General features: G+C 36.1%; 1 protein-coding gene across 1 annotated transcript in view; it reads right to left on the bottom strand.

Moving 5' to 3' along the window:
• rxfp1 (relaxin family peptide receptor 1) overlaps positions 1-18,870 on the bottom strand; it is a 95,049-nt gene that overhangs the window by 20,422 nt on the left and 55,757 nt on the right. The window contains exons 4-11 of the mRNA XM_014981980.2: positions 15,389-15,494; positions 10,186-10,257; positions 9,627-9,698; positions 4,891-4,962; positions 4,664-4,735; positions 4,432-4,500; positions 4,218-4,289; positions 3,929-4,000 (exon numbers count right to left, since the gene is read on the bottom strand). Coding sequence (XP_014837466.2) covers positions 3,929-4,000; positions 4,218-4,289; positions 4,432-4,500; positions 4,664-4,735; positions 4,891-4,962; positions 9,627-9,698; positions 10,186-10,257; positions 15,389-15,494 — 607 coding nt within the window. The remainder of the gene's footprint in view (positions 1-3,928; positions 4,001-4,217; positions 4,290-4,431; positions 4,501-4,663; positions 4,736-4,890; positions 4,963-9,626; positions 9,699-10,185; positions 10,258-15,388; positions 15,495-18,870) is intronic.

Raw genomic sequence — 18,870 nt, 5'->3', positions numbered from 1 at the left:
AGTTAGCTGAGCTAAACAGAAAGGATACTAAACTAAAAGTACCTTAAAGTGGACCTATTCTGCAAAATTCACTTTTTGCATATTTTCATACTTCCATTTAGGTCTCTCCTGCTTCTAAAACAGCCCAAGTGCTTAAGAAAACCTCTACACACAGTTGATTTTTGGCAATAAGTTATTGTTTTTTTGGATCTGGAAAACAAGCCATTTCAGAAACCTCCCAATTGTTAAGTCACAATCGAAGGACACTGCCTGGTTACTTGGCAACCCCATCTTAGCCAAGCCCATTACCAAGCAATGCAAGTGGAGCTCCAGCAAAGTTTGGTTAGCCGGTTTTACAGCTGTATGAGCTGCAGTGGCTGTGGAAAAAAGCAAGTGTTTTATTGTTTATCATCCAGAAACCACCTTCTGCGTTTTTGTTGACTGTTTAAGACGCTCTACTTTTGGTTTTCAAAGATGTACAGTGGCATAACTGTGGCTCTGTTTGCAGACAATTTTCATGTGCAAATGTAAACATTGATTTTGGGGGCTTAACCAGCAGCAGCTTATTTGGACCTAAAGTGACAAGAGGGCCTAAAATGGCTCATTTTGAAAAGAGGCAGAACTGAGTAGACTGAAATCTCATAATCTAAGAATGATTTTGTGCAAAAAGTGTAATGAAATGTTTTGAATAGCATGAAGACCTACCCTAACCTGTTCAAGGAAGCAAGATAGGTCACCTTTAGCACAGGAGGTGATATCGCTCCACCTCCATTCATTTCCTATGGAACAAATGCTATGAGGCAACAACTGCTTGCTGTCCTTCTACGCGGGATTCAATGTGGCTAGCAACACAATACAAGAAATTTGAGAAATGGTTTTTCACTGTTACTATTCTGTCCCATGTGCTGGATTTCACCACAAGCAGCAGAAAACTTTCGCCTTTTGTTGTCGTTCGATACTCCCCATAACACCAACATATGAGTTTACAAGTACACTGGCAAGGAAATGTTAGTGTCGACATGCTTACCTGTGTTTGAAATCACCTACCGCACCACAAATATAGCAGGGAGAATTCATAACCTTCTTAACCAGAAAGGAATCTTAAGATGCAGAAACATAAAGACAAATGTCGCCTTTTTTGCAAGGAGAGATATCTTAACTTGATTAAGGTACAATGATGTAAGCAGTGCTTTAATGTTACATCATGATTTATCTTCATTCTTTGAAGTCTTTGTAGTGAAGATTTATTGTTATAGCAATTTACAGTTCAATGCATGTAACTAAAAAACATTTATAAAATACTAAAACTGACTTTTTTCCAGCAGCCAGAGCTGCGAGATGCATTCTCTCTGTTTTTCTTGTTTCTGATTAAATAACCAACAACTACTATCAACACTTTGTATGTTTAATAAGGTTGACAAAATAAATTCTTAGAGTTTGCAGAAATGTGCATTATTGGTGAGCATTTAATTATGTTGTGAGTACAACAGAATAAATAAAGTCATGCGAAATGTAACTGGCTTTTGGCTACAGAGTCGAGAAGAAACAAAACAACACTGGTTATTTTGCTTTGATGGGATTTAGTGATAATAAAAGAGTCATGGAAGGCCTTATCTTGGACAAAAGGATGCAAAAAAGTATTTGCAAGAAAAAAAAAAAAGTAAAGAGCTTGACGTTATCTAAAATATTTCCCGCTAAGTTAATTTATTCCAAAGTCTCAAAGCCAAACCCAAGCAGTTGGATTCTTAAGGAATTAGCCTGAAGCTTTCACAGCCTAGACAAAGAAGGTGTGTCTGATGTTACAATAACGGTGCAATAGCGTTCAAATTTTACAGATGACACATTTCTGTCCCTCAAATATCCAGCAAGGAAAAATAAAAGCTTCAATTACCCCCTTGCTGTTAAATGTCTGCAGCCCATTTTTTATATTTCAGGCAGGACAAAAAGGGTCACAGTAATCTTGAGATATGACCAACTAATTTTAAGTAGTTCACCCTTTAATCCAAAGCGACATTACTGCAAAATTTAAGGAAATTTTCCTTCAGTGTGTTCTGGAGAATGAGAACAAACAATATGTTGCCTCCGGCTATCGAACTTACTGCTAGAGGAGCATAAAAAATTCACAGGTCCCTGGAACAGGAGATGCTAAAACTCATGAGGCATTTATCAGCTTTGTACAGGCAACAGTGAGGCACAGAAAACAAAAGGAACATACAGTTGGGGGGATGCTATGAAGATAAATGCAAAAGGGCACTATTCAAAACTCAAGAGGGAGACAGGATCTGAAGTAAAAGGTTCACATCTGCAGGCATACGCAGCACGTCTGTGGTTATAAGCCAGAAATATACAAACAACAGGAGTGGAATGGTGTCCTCTGTACAGAAACAGGTCAAATAATACCCAGTCTGAAAAGTAAAACAGTAGACACTTGGTATAATACTGGCTGTAAAGGTTAAATATGCTCAATTTAGAGGAGCATCTCAATAAATCACAATAGTTTAGAAAGCTAATTCATTTAATCTCCTTTATTCAGAAAGTTAAAATCATTTTTCTTACACAAACAGAGTTAAGTTCTTTTACAGGTAACAAAAACACACAATCACATGCTAGGACATTTTAGATTAATAAAGTAATATTTATCCAAGATGGCATCCAGGATGTTTACTACTTTACTGTTACAAAGAGAAGAGACATTACTGAGGCTTTTCTGTTCAAATGTTTTTTTTATGTGTTTTTGTACTTTTTCTGTCATGTCAGGTTTATAAATGAAAATTGTTTTCCAACATTCTACCTGGTAAACTAAAGGCTAAATAAATATTAAATAAAACCCTAAACTTCCTTGAGTGATTAATTAATTGCCTTCATTTTATGCTGTATTAATTACAGTAATTTATGCAAAAACGTTTTGACCAAGCAGTGAGTGTAAATACTCTGTAGTTCAGGGTGAAACGTTTTAGTAGGATCTCATTTCAGAACAAAAATGTTTTTTCGTAATATTCCAAAGTTCAGAAGCTGCATGTAAACCACAATGATCAAATTAAGATGACTAAAAACTTGATATATCACTGTGAGTGTGATTGATCCCTATATAAATATGTTTTCAATCTAACTATTTAAATAAATATCAATTTATTCAAATTGACCTGTATGTAAGAAGTAACTTGTTTTGTGACATATTTTGTGGATTATTTTTGGGGAGGTATATAGTACAGCACTGGAATGAAAATGGCCTCTGATGAGTTATTGTTTATTTTTTTACTTTGTTTTTCAGTTGGAAAAACTCCACTCCAGGAAAAGTCATGAGCTCAATGAAAAACAGAAAAAATATCCTCTGGGGTTCAGACATTTGGAGAAAATTCAATAAAAACATTACATGTACTTTGTGAGAAACTTTGTGGCAGTTAAGAAAGTTAGTGAAGGAGAACAAATCTGTAGTTCTAGAAACAGAAGGGTCAAGAGTTCATAATCAAAATAATCCTCCTGTAGAGAAAAGAAATGCTCTTAAAATGGGAACATTAGCTGAAATATATATCGCAGTGGAAAAATCATTTCAAAGGAGCAAACTAATGCGCCCCAATAAAGTAGCTAATCTAAATGACCATATTCAGTTTAACTGCAAGTAGTACAAAGCAGTCATGAGTTTGTTCAATGAAGCCTCCATCATAACTGTGAGCTCATTAGACATAGTGAAATCTTTCCCTTAAAATTTGCTCTCCTTCAGAACATACTGTTCCCTTGATGTTCACACACTCCTTCAAACACTCCATCAATGTTTTGATAATGTCCTTGGAACTGGAAGACAATATGTGACGATTTTCAAAGTGATCCACATGTTAACGTGGTTCATTCAGCCTTTTTCTCAAAAGCAACTCAAACTTTGTCTCTTTTTATTTTGAGAATAGTTTCTCTGTGCGATTTGAAAATAAAATAAATGAGGAAAGGAACTTACAATTCTCCGAGCTTTTGGAGGACTGAGAATGCTTGTTCGTGTATGTAGCTGATCCGGTTTCGCTGCAACACCCTGGAAAAAGTCAATAAACACTGAATCACTCCGCTGTTCCTCGAAGCCTCTTCCTTCCGTTTAATGAATCGCCTGTATTGACTTCATGCTCTGGCTACAAGGTGGCTTCAGTTTTAAGTGAATCTGGGTAGGATTTGCAAGCTTAAGTCAGAAGTAAATATTTTGAGAGCAAACGTTTGCCTTAGCTATGAATTAAATTATGCAAATTTACACTTACAGAACCGTCAACATGGTGCATGAATGGAGAGAAGCATTTCCAATTTTTTCAATTAGATTTCCCTCCAAGTCCCTGCAAGGACATGTTTTGGAAAACACACACATACACAGAGAGTATGTGGGGATAGATACACACACAGAGAGAATAAACCCATCAAAGGTCTTGTCACTTTTATGAGAGGACAGTTTGTGATATTTTCTGACATCCCACTTACAGCCAGTTCAGTCTGGGCATTTCCCGGCAGATGTCATCCAACTTTGCCAGGGAGTTGTTCAACAAAACCCTGTCAGTCAGAGACAAAAAGAAACACAGTGTCGCTCATTTCTTCTTCATGTTCAGACACTTTTACTCTTAACAGGGGAAGAACAACAACCACTTCAAATAGGCCAAAAAAACATGAGATGAAAGTAAAAGATCAAGTATATAATGTAAGGGCAGAAACTCACAGTAAAACAAGGGAGTTCAGTCCTGAAAATGTCATGGCAGATATCTGATGGATATTGTTGTTTTCCAGGATCCTGAAAAGACAAACAGAATATTGTTTCCGCCTTATTTTTGGATCATTGATTCAGATAAAACCGCCTCAGCAGAGATACGTGTGGTGTATAATATAACGCTGAGAGGAGGACGAGAGGAAAAAGGAAACAATGGAACATAACAGCTGCTGACTCACAGCCACTCCAGCTTGTGCAGGTCCTTGAACACTCCTGGCATCAATACTATTATCTTGTTGTAACTCAGGTACCTGGAAAAAAAATAATAAAAATGTTACCTTACTCTGTATATGACACATGAAACTAACAAGCAAAGCTAAGCCTGTATTTAGCGTCAGTCAGAAGCTTATACTCAGTCATTAGTGTTTTGCTAACTTTGAAAACGCTTAGCACACGTAGCTTCCAATAAATAAATGTTTGGTTAAGAATTATTCAAGTAGTTTGAATGGGTGAATATGTGGGTGAAGACTGTTTACTGCAGTTTTCTCTCCTCTTCTCATGTTCTCTCTTAAAAAACAATATTGAGCAAGTGACCAGTACATGTCAAACAAACAAATGTGGCACAGAAGAATACAACACTTCCAAACAACCAGGGTGATCAAGTAGGCAAAATCAGTAACAGAATTACAAAAACTCAACAATGAAACAGCTCCAGCTTTATCTCACTTGACATTTATCTTGCCTTGTGTAGGAAGCTACAAATATCAGTCAATCTGAAAGGTGTTAGTTTTGGAGGAAAAGTTTTTTTCTTGTTTTGCACCCTTCTCAGTCCATGCTGAATAGTGATACTGCTGCCTAGTTTATGAGAGACTTGGTGAGTCTTGGATTGTTTCGATCATTCGAACCAATTTTCTTCCAGATTAGGCTGACATTTTAGGTCATATGGGTACAAATTCAATAAAATCTGCTGTTACAAAGGAACAATGATGGACAAATTGTGTTTCATTGAAGGTTTCAGAATGGCTCTGGCCTCACACTATAGAAACATATGGACTATAATTAAAGTCAGGTCTGTGCCAGACAAAAGCAATCATTTAAACAGGTTTTCCAACTCGTCCGGTGCGTGTTGTGAAGGCGAAGCTTCCTAATAGACATTTACTTAAATGTTACTGAAAATGAATGTATACACTTCAGTCTGTCTGCATGCAGGGATTTGGAAGAAATCGTGCAGCCACTTCCTATGTTTAAAATCATTCAAATTTCTTTTTTTTAACACCAAGTATGAAAAAGAACTGCTCAAATGCAGCCATAAAAGTCTAAATGTGCATGACATGCATGAATATGATGAATGTATGTTAATGTTTAACCAGAACTGCAATATTATAAACATCACAACTGTGATGTTTTACCCAAACCTTCAAATTATTTTCATCATTCCCATCCTGTATATTGTACATTGACAATATCGATTACTTCCCAGTCATCTAAGATGTATTTTAGTCTTCATCTCTATATTACAGGAATAAGGTTTTGCATCGCTAAAGAGCAGAGAGCAGCAGATCAAATGGGTAATAAAAAGAAGGATGTCATTTTCTGTGAAAAAGGTACATTTAATAAAGCAAGAATTTCTGGCCTCTGTGGCCTATTCAAGGACATGTCAAAGTGAGATACAAAAAATGTAATGAAAGGTGGAGAGAATACACCTTCATATTGATAAGTCATTGCAGGTTTATATATTTCTGTTAAGTCAGATTTCTGTAAAGTTGTCCAGGTTATCTTCAAATCTCCTTGGATTTGACATGGAGTGTTTTATCAATGTCATCCACCTCCGGGGGGGGGGGGGGGTGCGTCGAAAAGTGAGGTCATGCACAACATGGTTGAAAATAACGTGCAGTATTACAGATGTGTGATTTATGTGACTATGACATCTTATTGAAAAGGTCACATTAAGGTGTCTTCAAACTTTGATAAAATATGACATTCCAAGTTAGTTCAAAGGTGCTGAAGTTTTTTTTTTAGAATGTTTTATAATGACAGAAACAATTTTTAAAATAAGCTGTGAGAATGTGGGTAATCCTGAAATAATAACTAGCAACGTTAAAGTAACCAGTAGGCAAAGATGAACTAGTTTTCCATACATTATGAGGAAACCCTACAAAAAGCTGTTGATATGCAACAGGACATGATATCCCCCTAATCTGTTGGAAGATGATTAATGTCCTAGCAACAACATTTCCATTTTACGGCTTTAAATGTTTTTAAAAACCAATTCAACCAATTGGTGCAAAGTGAAAAAAAAGTTTGATCAGCAAATGACATCTAGAAAATAGAGTTAAGTTTGCTGGTCCTAACTAATCTAAAACAGTTAAAGTTTAATGATTGTTTCTTTTTCAGCATATCTAAATTTGTTATAGATTTGTTTCAATTTCTGTTGTTTTCGTCTTGGTAAAACATTTTTCTTCACGGCCTTTACACATTAAATAACTAATCAAGCCCTGCAGTAAACGTGCAGTACTGGAGCTCCGAAACTCTTCGACCGCTATTTCTTGAGGGATTACGCTATAGCTGGCTACTCTTTGTTGTCTAGAAGAGTTTTCAGTAATTTCCCTGCTCTGCTCCATCCTCTCAGTTTTCTCCTCTTTGAACACCAGCCAGCTTTGCTCCTCCCTTACTCGCCTCCCTATCTCTGTGAAAGCCTGTGTCGGCTCTGCTCATTCATCTACAGCCAGCAGAAAAGTAAGCTCTGTACCAGTTCAGATCTTGGCATCCTGCTCCGACACCTTGACTCATAGAAAATCTCTCCAGCTCAACCTGGACTGCAGCGCTCCACCTTCAGTTCTTTGTGATGGCATTTTTCAAACAATCAAACCTTTTTTCGGAGGTGCTTAGTTAAATTTACACACAGCTAAAACTTGAAGTCGTCCTGAAAGGTTCCTATTTGTTTGTAAAGACGATGACTTTGGCTTACCTCATAGTTTGAGCATATGGGTTACATACAGTGTCATAGATAAAAATAATGATGATTATTTCCATTTCAGACACAACAATCTTTTAAAAAAATAAAATTCACTTTTGTAAGTTATAAAATCATTTTATGCTCCAGTTCTGACCAGTATTGTTACTGTCAATAAGCAACTAATCAATTGATCACATGATGAATTAAAATGAGCTCAATAATGTCCATTCTTATGATTAATATCTTTGAAGGAGAATTTTGTTTATTTTTCTTATTGTTCCTTTTTAGTGGTTTTTGTTTACATTTTTTGTTTTTCATTAAAACCTGCTGTAAATGTAGCATGTGTTTTAATAATAAGGGTTTATTTGGCTACTGTGCTTCATAAGTCATTATCTACTGGACACCGTCTCTCACTGAAGTCATTTAGCTTCATCAACTTTTATTTATTTACTTACAAAGCCATTCAAGTTCATACTCACACCTGCTTTACTTGACCATTAGCATTTATTCATTCACAATCATGGCTCACATTGTAAGAACCTTACAGAGATGGTAATATCTGCTCTCTGCTCTCATGCAAGTCACAAGTAAAACATGTTTCAGTTTTACTTTTCATTTATTGTTTTTACTGAATAAATAAAAATATACATTTTGATATAGTCATTGTCTCTGAACATTCAGTTTTGTTTATTTTGCACAGACACTGACAGGAAAAAAGATGTACATCTTCATGTGTACAGTCACCGAGTACATAAAAGTAAAAACAACATATTTCCTTCCAGAAAAACTTTCCACCATCAAACTGCTGACATCAGCAGTTTGTTTCATAATCTGTGACTGTGAAGAAGTGTTTTGAATAGAATATCCTGTTTTGGTGGTTGTGCCATTGTCTTCTCTCCGTACTGCATTAAACCTCTTCAGCTTTTCCCCGTTGTCATGATCTCAGCCCCTCAGCTCCACCTTGACTGTGCTGATTACTCATTACCCTCACCTGCGCTGTGCTGCGCCCTATTTAAACAGCTGCTCGTCACCAGCTGAGTGCGAGATCATGTTGCCCCAGTCACAGCTTTCAAGCCTCGTCTCATGTTTCAAAGTTTTCTGATTTTCTGATCCTGCCTGTTTTTTGACCACAGATTTTGCCTTGTCCCTTGGCTGCTGGAGGATTTCTGACCTACTGTTGATGAACCCTGCCTGACTCTGACCTTGCCTCAAGTTTTCTGATTACTGGATCTTCATTGCCTGTGGCCCTCCCGTGAATGAACCTGGATTGTTCCATGGACTCAGCCTCTGGTTGGTGGATTTTGTCCCTGTCATCTGTTTGTCTCCTGAGCCCTCAAGTCCTCCCTTTGCCCTTCCACCTTACTCCTCCCCAGCTGGATCCCAGACCCCTGTGGACTTCCCCCTTCCTGACCAACCAGCGTGACCACACCCTGTTTAGCCCCTTCTTACCATTATTTTTGTAATAAAGACATTTGGTGAACCTACTCTTGTGTTGGCTGCGTTTTGGGTTCTGGCTGATTTCGCTTTCCGTTACACACGTAGCTGAATCTGTGGAGGAAGCAGGGCACTCACGCCACACTTAACTATGTTATAATTAAGTGGTACATATTTATCCAGAACCTACTGTTACAAATATCTTTTTGGGCAAGAAAATCTGACTGTGAGCACAAGGTGATATAATTTATCAATAGCCATAGTGCAGAACCTATTTGGTCAAAGAAGCGCTCTAACTGTAGCCCATATAGCCGTTTTTATCTAGCTGCCCTTCATATCAATAAACAGTTTATTAGAACTAGAATAAAAAGGAGTTCATGTCTCTTACTTGTGATATTTAATACCAGACAAGCTACTGTGGTCATGTTTTATGAAATAAGAGTTTGATTTTAATCCAAAAGGAACTTATTCTCACACACACATTTATGATCTGAGGTTAGAATCAGAATAATGACAGAGCTGTTAAAAGTTATAATCTAATTACAATAAACATCTAGTAATTAGAAAAACTATTACTTTACTCACAGTCTTGTCAGATTATGAAGGCCCCTGAATGCATCAGGATTCACATCTTGAATATTGTTGTGCTGTAGATATCTATAGAAGAAGCACAGAAACATCTTGAGGCTGATGAATTAATAAGCAAACAAAAACAGGCACAGGCACATTGCCAAAATATGGTTGGGCTGACTGACAAAGAAATCTGCTTATATACAGGAAGGCCTAAATTTGGGGGTAACATCCTCGTGTTGTAGGATATTACTATTATATTTTACTAACAGCTGTTCAGTCATCTTGTTTATGTAAACATAATAGACATTTTAAATCTATTTAAACCCACAATCCCAATAATGCAAAACATGTTCTGGCAAAGGATTAGACCTGTCCTCACAGTGACACTGTGCAAGCTTGATAAACAGCACAAGTCAGTGGCAAAAGCATCCACACGCACGGCAGAACAATCAACACTGCCAGCATGCCCAACAGCCTTCCAAGGCTCCTAACGTCTGCAGCTACGTCTCCTGCACAGGGTTTAAGTAACTTTAGTTTGTGTGTATATGGAGAGAGGATGATGGAAACTCACAGTTTCTGAAGGCTTTGATAGTTAAAGAATCCTTTTGCTTTCAGCCTATGAAGTCTGTTTCTTTGTAAGGACCTGAGAAATAGGAAGGAATTATGATCATGTTAGTGTGCAGACCACTTTATAGTTATCATTAAAAATTATTAAAATAATTAAAGCCTTGCCAAACTATTAATCAGCAGGATTTTTTGTACATTGTGTTATGTAGCAGCTGCAAACTTCAACATATTTTAATGGGATTTTATGCGTCAAACCAGCACAAAGTAATGCATGTCAGCAAAGTGGAAGGAAATGATGGATTATTTAGAAAATCTTTTGCAGTAAAAAGGTGAACCATTTGACAAATGCATCCAGCCTCCCTGAGTAAATGCGTAGCAGAACCACAGTTTCCATGTCTTTTATAGTATTTCTCTACCAGCTTTGCCAACTAGACAACATTTTTGCCCATCTTTGTGAAATGGCTCAGTTCCAGTCAGATTGGATTTAGCTCTAGACTTTGACTAAGCCCCTGTAATACATGAATAAGCTGTGACCTAAGCCATCCCATTGTAGCTGTGGTTGTACATGTAAGGTAATTTTTCTGTGGAAAGATGGACCTCCATTCAAAAGGACTGAATACAAATGCTTGCTTTGTAAAACGTTTGAAAACCGTGTTTCATTTTCCTTCCAGAATTATTCACTATTTTGAGTTGGTCTTTAACATAAAATAAAAATTAAAATAAAATTAAAATAGTCCTCGCATTATAAAAACCATTAAAATGCCTCACACAAATGATCATTTTCCATCTCCATTTGCAAAAGATGAGATTTTCATTCCACATTCTTAACATAATGTCGCCTTTTTCTAATGTTTGCTTCATTCTTTTAGAATGTACTTATAATTATTGAATATAAGGCAAGGTAAATAACATCAGACAGAAATTTTCAAATGATTTATCACACAAAGACCAAAGGAAGGCCTGATGAATAATATTTTTTTTTACATTTTTTCACACTTGGTTAGCAGTTAGAAAATTAAAACCATAAACATGCTGCACCCAGTCAAGCTTACAAACTGTTTTATCAAGAGGCTCCTAATCTTCCAGTTGATTCCGTTTTTGCTTCCAAACCTTTGAATGGATTAGAATGTCACTAAAGTGTAATTTCATCACTTGTAGTTACACCAGACTTTTGGATGTGTTCACCTATGGACTCTGGGGAAATTATAAGACAATCTTCTTTGCTCTTCTGTTCTGGTAAGCTGCGAAATTTAAGCTGACAGCCAAACACAACATCTTGACTTTTTCACACACAGACCACCAACATGCCTGCTTTTGTAAAGGACAGAAAGGAAAGTAATTTATGAGACGTGACTGGGACTACACTTTAGACATTTTATTTTTTCAATTTCCCAATGCGGTGCAATATTTCTCCACTATTTTAAACAACAATTTATCTGTGTGATGTTGTTTGACAAAAAAAAATGTCCAAAAAAAAAAAGGACTGTTTGTTTGAAAGCTTTTAGCTTCACTCCAAATTAGTTATTTGTTTCTGCTTAGTTTTTTTTCCCACTTCAAAATATGGTTTATACATGGGATTTTCTGCATTGATGATGAATGGACAAAGACATATGCTCCATTGCTTTTGGCTGCGTTCAACATCTGCTATGATGTGAGACAAGGCCAGCTGGAGAGCTGCTTACATCCTGGAGTTACACACTCAGAAACCCAACAAATGTTAAAAGAGGAGTTTACACACTCGAGCTGATAAGAAATTCACAGATTCACAGTTTTGTTGAAAACATTCAGAGTGCAACAGCACAGCCAGGTCGACTGCTGTTTATGGCGGAAGTACATATTTTAGCACCAGTAGGTGTAGAGCAATTGAAAATCAACAGACCAGACATGCATGGTGCTGATTCTGCATAATAAAATCATTAATTACAAAGGGGTGTGTTTAAAATACCAGGATTACAGAGCTCAATCAGTGAAGCCATTCATTCTGTGAAACAGCAGGGGTCAAACAAGTGCCTCTCATGTCAGGGTGAAGGCAGTACTTGCTGGTTATAACACATTCCTCTCTGAACACTTGAATAAAATTGGTTCTTCCATATATAATTCAGAACTAAAGCAGGCCTTAATTAAAAAGAGGATTTGGAGACAGGAAAACATAAAAACGTGTAGAACATGATAGCATTCCCAGATAAAATGATCTTAAAAAACAGAAACTAAGTAGGGCTGGGAGTCTTACTGTGTCATGATTCGACTTGATTCTGATTTTTGGTGCCACAATTTGATAAAATTAATATTCAATTAAAAACTATAATTCATAATGATTTCTGCTTAAATCTATAAGCACGTAAAGGATCATCATGGTCATTCTGCTCTGCAAAGCATAATGACACATGGAGACATTAAAGTGTCTTATTTGCATTTACTAAGTTCTGAATAATATTCAGAGCTTATATGGAATTATTCCCTCCCTGTATCCTCTGTTTTGCTGCAGCAAAATCGATTCACATGAGAATCGGGATTCTTGTGTGAATCAGTTTTTTGGCATGAAACAACCTCAAAAGCTAGAAAGAAAATGGAAAACCAGCATTCGTACAAACACTTAACCAATGATGAGCTCCAGAGTGGTTAAAGCTCTAGTTACATGTGAAGGACTGCAACAATTAGGAGATGAAAATGTAATGTCAAGTAGTCTGCCAGAACCTCCTTAATGCACCTTTATTGTTGAAAGAACAACCTAAATATGTTACCATTTGTTTACGAACACACTCACCAACTTTAACAGAAAAGAGGGCAATCAGAGTTTAGATCCTCATCCACTGGGAGAGTCTTGATGAATGAAATCAGTGAGATTTTGAAGCTGAAAAGTACATGGCTGGAAGAATCAACACAGCAATTTTTGTCATTATAAAGATATGGGAGCAAAGGTACAATCTGAACTTAAATTACTCTCCTCTCAGCCTTTACAGTCTAACTGTGGAAAGGCGTTGACTTCAGCGCAAGCGAGACATGGAGGTAGTTACAGAGAAATGACGTACAACTTCCTGATATCAGGAAAACTGCCTTTTCTTTTAGTAGGTGGTACAATTATTTAAATCCAACAGGAAGGATACAAAAACACACAATGATATAAACAAAAGCCAACATGGAAAAGATGCTGATCAAATTCATTTGAGTATCTTATCCTGATCACTGTGACAACCTATTTATAAGCAGAAGATTTGGCAGGTCTGCAGCTGTCTTAGAACACTGCCATCAGGAAAGACATCAGCAGTGACATTTAGGAAGCAATTGTTTCTGGGAGAATTATGAAGTCAATTCCAAATAATCTGAAGTCCAACTTTCTACAGTGACATAGATTATTTATAAGTGGAAGCCATTAGAGACAGCCGTCAATCTTCTCCAAAATGGACATGCCAGCAAAGTCACCCCAAGGTCAGACAAGCAAAATGACAAAAACTCAGCAGCTGTAGTTCGTTCCAAAAGTCTTCTTGCTCTTTTATTCTTTTTCACATTTTGTAGCAAAGTATATTTTATTTGAATTTCATGACAGATTTACATAAAGTAGCCCAACATTATAAAGTTACATTGACTGAGATTAAATTACACCGCTTTATTTAGGTGACTTCTGAAGGTTAGAGGTTTGGCTGGATTTTATGTAGACTAAATAGACACAACACACTTTTCAAACTTTTAATTGTAAAATAAAGTGTTGAAAAAGTGCATGTTTTGCCTTTCATGTCACAATTAAATGCTACTTTATGTTTGCCAATAAAAGTTTTTAAAGATTTGCAATAACAAAGTGAAATAGCCCAAAGGACAGACGTAATCAAAGTGGAGAACTCCACGTTTGGAGAAAACTAAACACAGTAAACGCCCGACTCCGACAGTCAGTCATGATGTGACGCCACACTATCAGGGTACTTCGCAGTCATCATGGACTCCTCTGTATACTAAAATATTCTGGGGTCAACTCAGAGGTCACCTGCCTGCCAGCTTGAGCTCTGGCTCAAACTGCTTTACCAACAGAACAATGATCCTAAACACAGCAGCAATTTTGAAACAGCATCGATGAAAAAAAAATAAAAGATCCAGTCAAGTTTCTGACCTAACCTTGAAATCCTGGAGTGCGACCTTAAGTGAGCAGAGCAACAAACACATGAAGGCTTCAACTTTTCAGTCTCCACACAGTCATAACAGAAGGATAAAATCATACAGATGCTTTGATGTTGTTTCCAATGTGATTATTTAAGTGACTGGATAATTATTTTACACTTTTCCTTTTTTGTTGTTTAACTACAGTGTGGAATCTGTTGTGTTTTGTGCACTTCAGACTAGATTTATGAATCATTTTTAGTCAGTTTGCTCATCACCTCCTCGTTCAGCTTGATTTTTTATTTCCCTTTAATGCTCCATCTTGGATTTCTCCCATTGAGGTTGATTTCTTTAGACAAATCTATTGCTGTGAACAATTGATGTTGATTTCTTGCGCTGTTTTCAAATTACAAACTGTCTATACGGCTGTAGTTTGGAAATGGCAGTAGAGGAAGTAAATGAAGCCATTCAGTCCGCGTTGTTCGCACTTCCAAATATTGAGCAATTAAAATTGGAGGACGAGAAACATTTAAAACATTTTAGCTGCAAAGCTTCATTGAGCTATAGTGCATTACATACGTCACGGCCAAAAGCAATTAGGTAAAATCAGGCCTAAAACTTCAACAGAGTCCACACCTCCAACAAGCAATAATTTCTCAATAAGGGGCTGATTTTTAGCAGACCAAACTTTAGTTTGATTCATAAAACCCTAAATCTAAAGTGTGTGTATTTTTTTCCCAGATGACTGAAGTGATCATGTTTAGCTTCCTCTCCACTGAAACTGTTAAATGCTCAAAAAAATATTTTTATATATGAATATCAACTAAGAATGTATAATTGTGGTTAATTTAGGCGACTGGGTAACATAATTTTCTCTATTATGCAGTAGAAAAAGTGAAAACACTCGTCAAGGTAAGACTTCACTTCTCTGTTTTTGAGTATGTTTTTCAACAATGACAGGCCCTCACCTTTTTCCCCAACATGGGGTCCTTGAGGGCAGACATCCATGACAACACTTCCAATAAGAAATGACAGTGAAAGCTTTTGATGAATGACTTGTTGAGCTTTATGAAGCTGAAAAAAGGCCATCCCTAAAACAGAAGGGGTTATTTTCTACTCACATCACGGTGACATTTATCGCCACTACAGGGATTTCTCTTAGCTGAGCGCTGTCACAGTCCAGCTCCAGGTCTCGGCACTGGCAGAGCTCAGGAACGACACCCAGCACTGCGAGACGGGGGAGAGGGGCGGGAAAAGGACATCAGAGGACATGTCAATCAAATGGTCATCCTGCAGAGCTATGAGTGGAGCTGCTTGCAGGAATGACAACCTGCTGAAGAATGAAAGGTTACAGATTAAACCACCAGGCGAGAAAAAAAAAAGTAAAGAAGAGTTTTACAAAAAAGTGACTTAATTATAAAGTTAACCTAGCTTTTATAAACAATTACAATTTGGATCTGACCTTTTAAATATGGAAGATATAATTTACTAAAACAGGATATTTATTTATCTCTGTGGGTAAAAATCCATCACACCTGGAAATATTTGAGGGCAAAATGAGCCACAAAAGTTTATGAAAGGTTTTATTTGAACAGCACATTTTATCACCCATAATTACACATTTTCAGTAAGCCATATTTCAATCAATCAAGTTTATTTCTAAAGCAAATTTCATATGTTTCAGTTGGAGGTAAAGTTTCTAAAATAAATGGACATTTCAATAGTATTCTAATCATTGATTAGGAATTATGTGATCTTGGACAATAATTCTAAAGAGCAAACTTACTTAGTGATGATTTTTTTTACGAACCCTCAACTGTGACTTCAATCAATAATTTCTATTTTGTTCTAATTTCTGGTGAGGTTTCTTAATAATGCTTAGAGCATAAGAAAGACTTCCAATAAACAAGTAATGTCATCAAAATGAGCCACAGGAAGGAAATGTCCTATCTTTTATTATAATTGGCTCCATTTCATGATTTTTAAACACCTGACTGCTTGGTATGAAAATAGCAACAACCATTTCAGATGCAAGATGGAAAAAGGTTGCAAAATTTATGCAACTGCTTATGCAATATGTTGTTGCTGAAAGGCAATAAGTTAAAAAAATTTTATGCAGTTTTGCATTGATGAATAGATTAATGTGGGTCCTGAGCATATCTGTTTCATTGATTCTCAAATGTGAGTTAAAGCAGATAGATAAGGGAATGGGAGCCAAGTCAGGCCTAATAATCACAGAGATAATCAACATGTTGATTACAAATTTAGACAAATCTATTTGGTTTAAATTGTGGATGTTGGAAATGTGCTCTAAATAAAAATAACATCCATTTCAGCTCCATATGCCTGATGCATCCAACCTGAAAGTTTTGAAGAGTCTGAGGTAAAATTTGGGCAAAAAAAACAATCAGCTGCAAGAGAAAAGCTCCAAAATGGAAACAAAACATGAATGAAGAAACAAAACAAAAAGAACCTCAGTTGATGTCCATAGCCTTAATTTCGTGTATGGATATTTTTATTTTGAGCTTTGAGAAAAACACTGCAGAAATCCCCAACATGAATACCTAAATTATTGTGACCGTTTCCATAATGCTCTGATTACACAACATGCCTTTTTAAGGGCATAAACTGGTGTGGCCAAATCTGTCAAAGGTAATGCAGAAGCAAGCTTCTTATATGCTGAAAATATGCTCAGATTATGGTTTTATTAAACAAAGTGTAGAGGTAGAGAGCCAAAATCTCCTATGAGCTTCACATTTTCAAGGAAACAACCCTTAATCCAAGCCAGAGCAAAAAAAAAAAAAAAAAAAAGAAAAAGAAAAAAGAAAAGAAGTCAGTCAAAGCAAAGATTGCTAAAAATACAAAGGACTGAAAATAAAGAACCATTAAGTGAAACAGGATGTAGATGCATTTCTAAAATCTAAATCCATATATGTTCAGTACGTGATGATTCCTTCATGATGTCTGCTTCTACTGCTCACTTTTTTTTTCCTGCAGGCTGCAAACTACATACTTTTCTGTGTGTAGTATCATATAAAACTACACACAGAAACACACAGTTTGTTTTCTATGTTATGAAAAAACATAAAAAGTTATGTAACTTTTTATACGAAAATTTTTCATATAAAAAGTTAAAACAAAAATGTTCTCTAATCCAAATATCATAACAAATTTCTTAGAGTAGGTATGAAAATAAACCATTTAGTTTTGAAGACTAAACTGTTTGGGAGGAGTTTAAACAAATAATGGCCTCAAGATTCAGGATAATCAAGTTATTGGAAGTTTTTTTTTTCTTTTTCAGCTAATTTAATCTAAATAAACATGAATGTAACATCACATGTGAAAAGTTTTGAAATGGTTCATCAAAGTTTTATTTTCTATATTACACAAATTTTCCAAATTAAAAAAAGTAGGAAGCTGTGGAGTCATCTCAAACCGGCATGATTAGCATTCACCATAAGAAGAGATACTCTTGATTCTTAGTGAAGGAATGTTAAATAACTGCATTTATATTCATTAAATGTGTGAACTGAACAGGATCAAGGTCTGGGATGTTTTACCAAACTGAACCAAAGCTAATGGTGTTAAAATGGTGGAGCAGCACAAACACAGTATCTTATGCTCTAAGCATTATTAGGAAAACCAGAAGAGAGATTAATCTTCATGATTTTAAATAGCTAAAAATTCATAATGGAAAGATTTTAAATCAATAACATGTCAATAAATTAGATCCTAAAATAAGTTGCACTAAAACTGATAGCACACAGTCATTCAGTCTTTTCTATATATGGCATAAGCATCTAAAAAGACTCTTCTCCAACATGTTTTATCTTAGTCAGTCCAATCTTCACTGTGCAAAAAGAAATGCAATAATTTTTATCACTGTCCAAACAGCCGCTGGCCTGACCGCAATAAGTGAAAGTAATTATGGCTGGAGGTCCATTCACGCTAACCAGATAAGAGATTACAGCTGTTTTAGTAGTAATTGAGGGTAGAGCAGCTGGGGAATCTTTCACTGGCAGTAAATGAGTTGGCTGTTTGAAATAAACAGCTGATGGCCCCAAACCTCACTGTGCTGCGGTGGATCAGCTCAGATGGAAGGCAGCCAATTTAATTTGGGTTTCACGACACAAAAAAATAAAGAAGGAAATTAACAACCAAGTTTGGGCTTGGTGTTGTTGGGAAAATATTCCTGAAGTGTAAATTTAACATCAGATGACATTGCATATCCATCCATTAAGTTACAAACATATGCAGTTAGTTATACTTTGTTTGGAAAGATATTTACTTCTACCAGACTGAAAAGTATCACATTGTAAGTTAAAATTATAACCTTGGCAGGGAATAGATTATATGTGTATTATAAATATTTCTGTTTGTGTTTCACATATTATCCAGGATGTCTATAAATATATATTTAAACCACCAATTTCTGAATAATTAGCTGTCTTGCACACTTGTTTGTTTGTTAATTTGTCTTGAACAATAGTTTTTGGGCCATGTAGGATTTTCTTTGGATTGTTTTGGCCTTGAGAAACTATTGTTCAGTTTGGTTTGTAAAATAAGGAAATAGGGCCACAAAATGAAATTTGGATTTTTAAAA

This window comes from Poecilia mexicana, unplaced genomic scaffold, assembly GCF_051168715.1.
Source record: "Poecilia mexicana isolate PSO_F unplaced genomic scaffold, ASM5116871v1 scaffold_10, whole genome shotgun sequence".
Lineage (NCBI taxonomy): Eukaryota > Metazoa > Chordata > Actinopteri > Cyprinodontiformes > Poeciliidae > Poecilia > Poecilia mexicana.
Note: the sequence above shows the minus strand (reverse complement) of the source record. Positions and strands in the feature narration are given on the sequence as shown.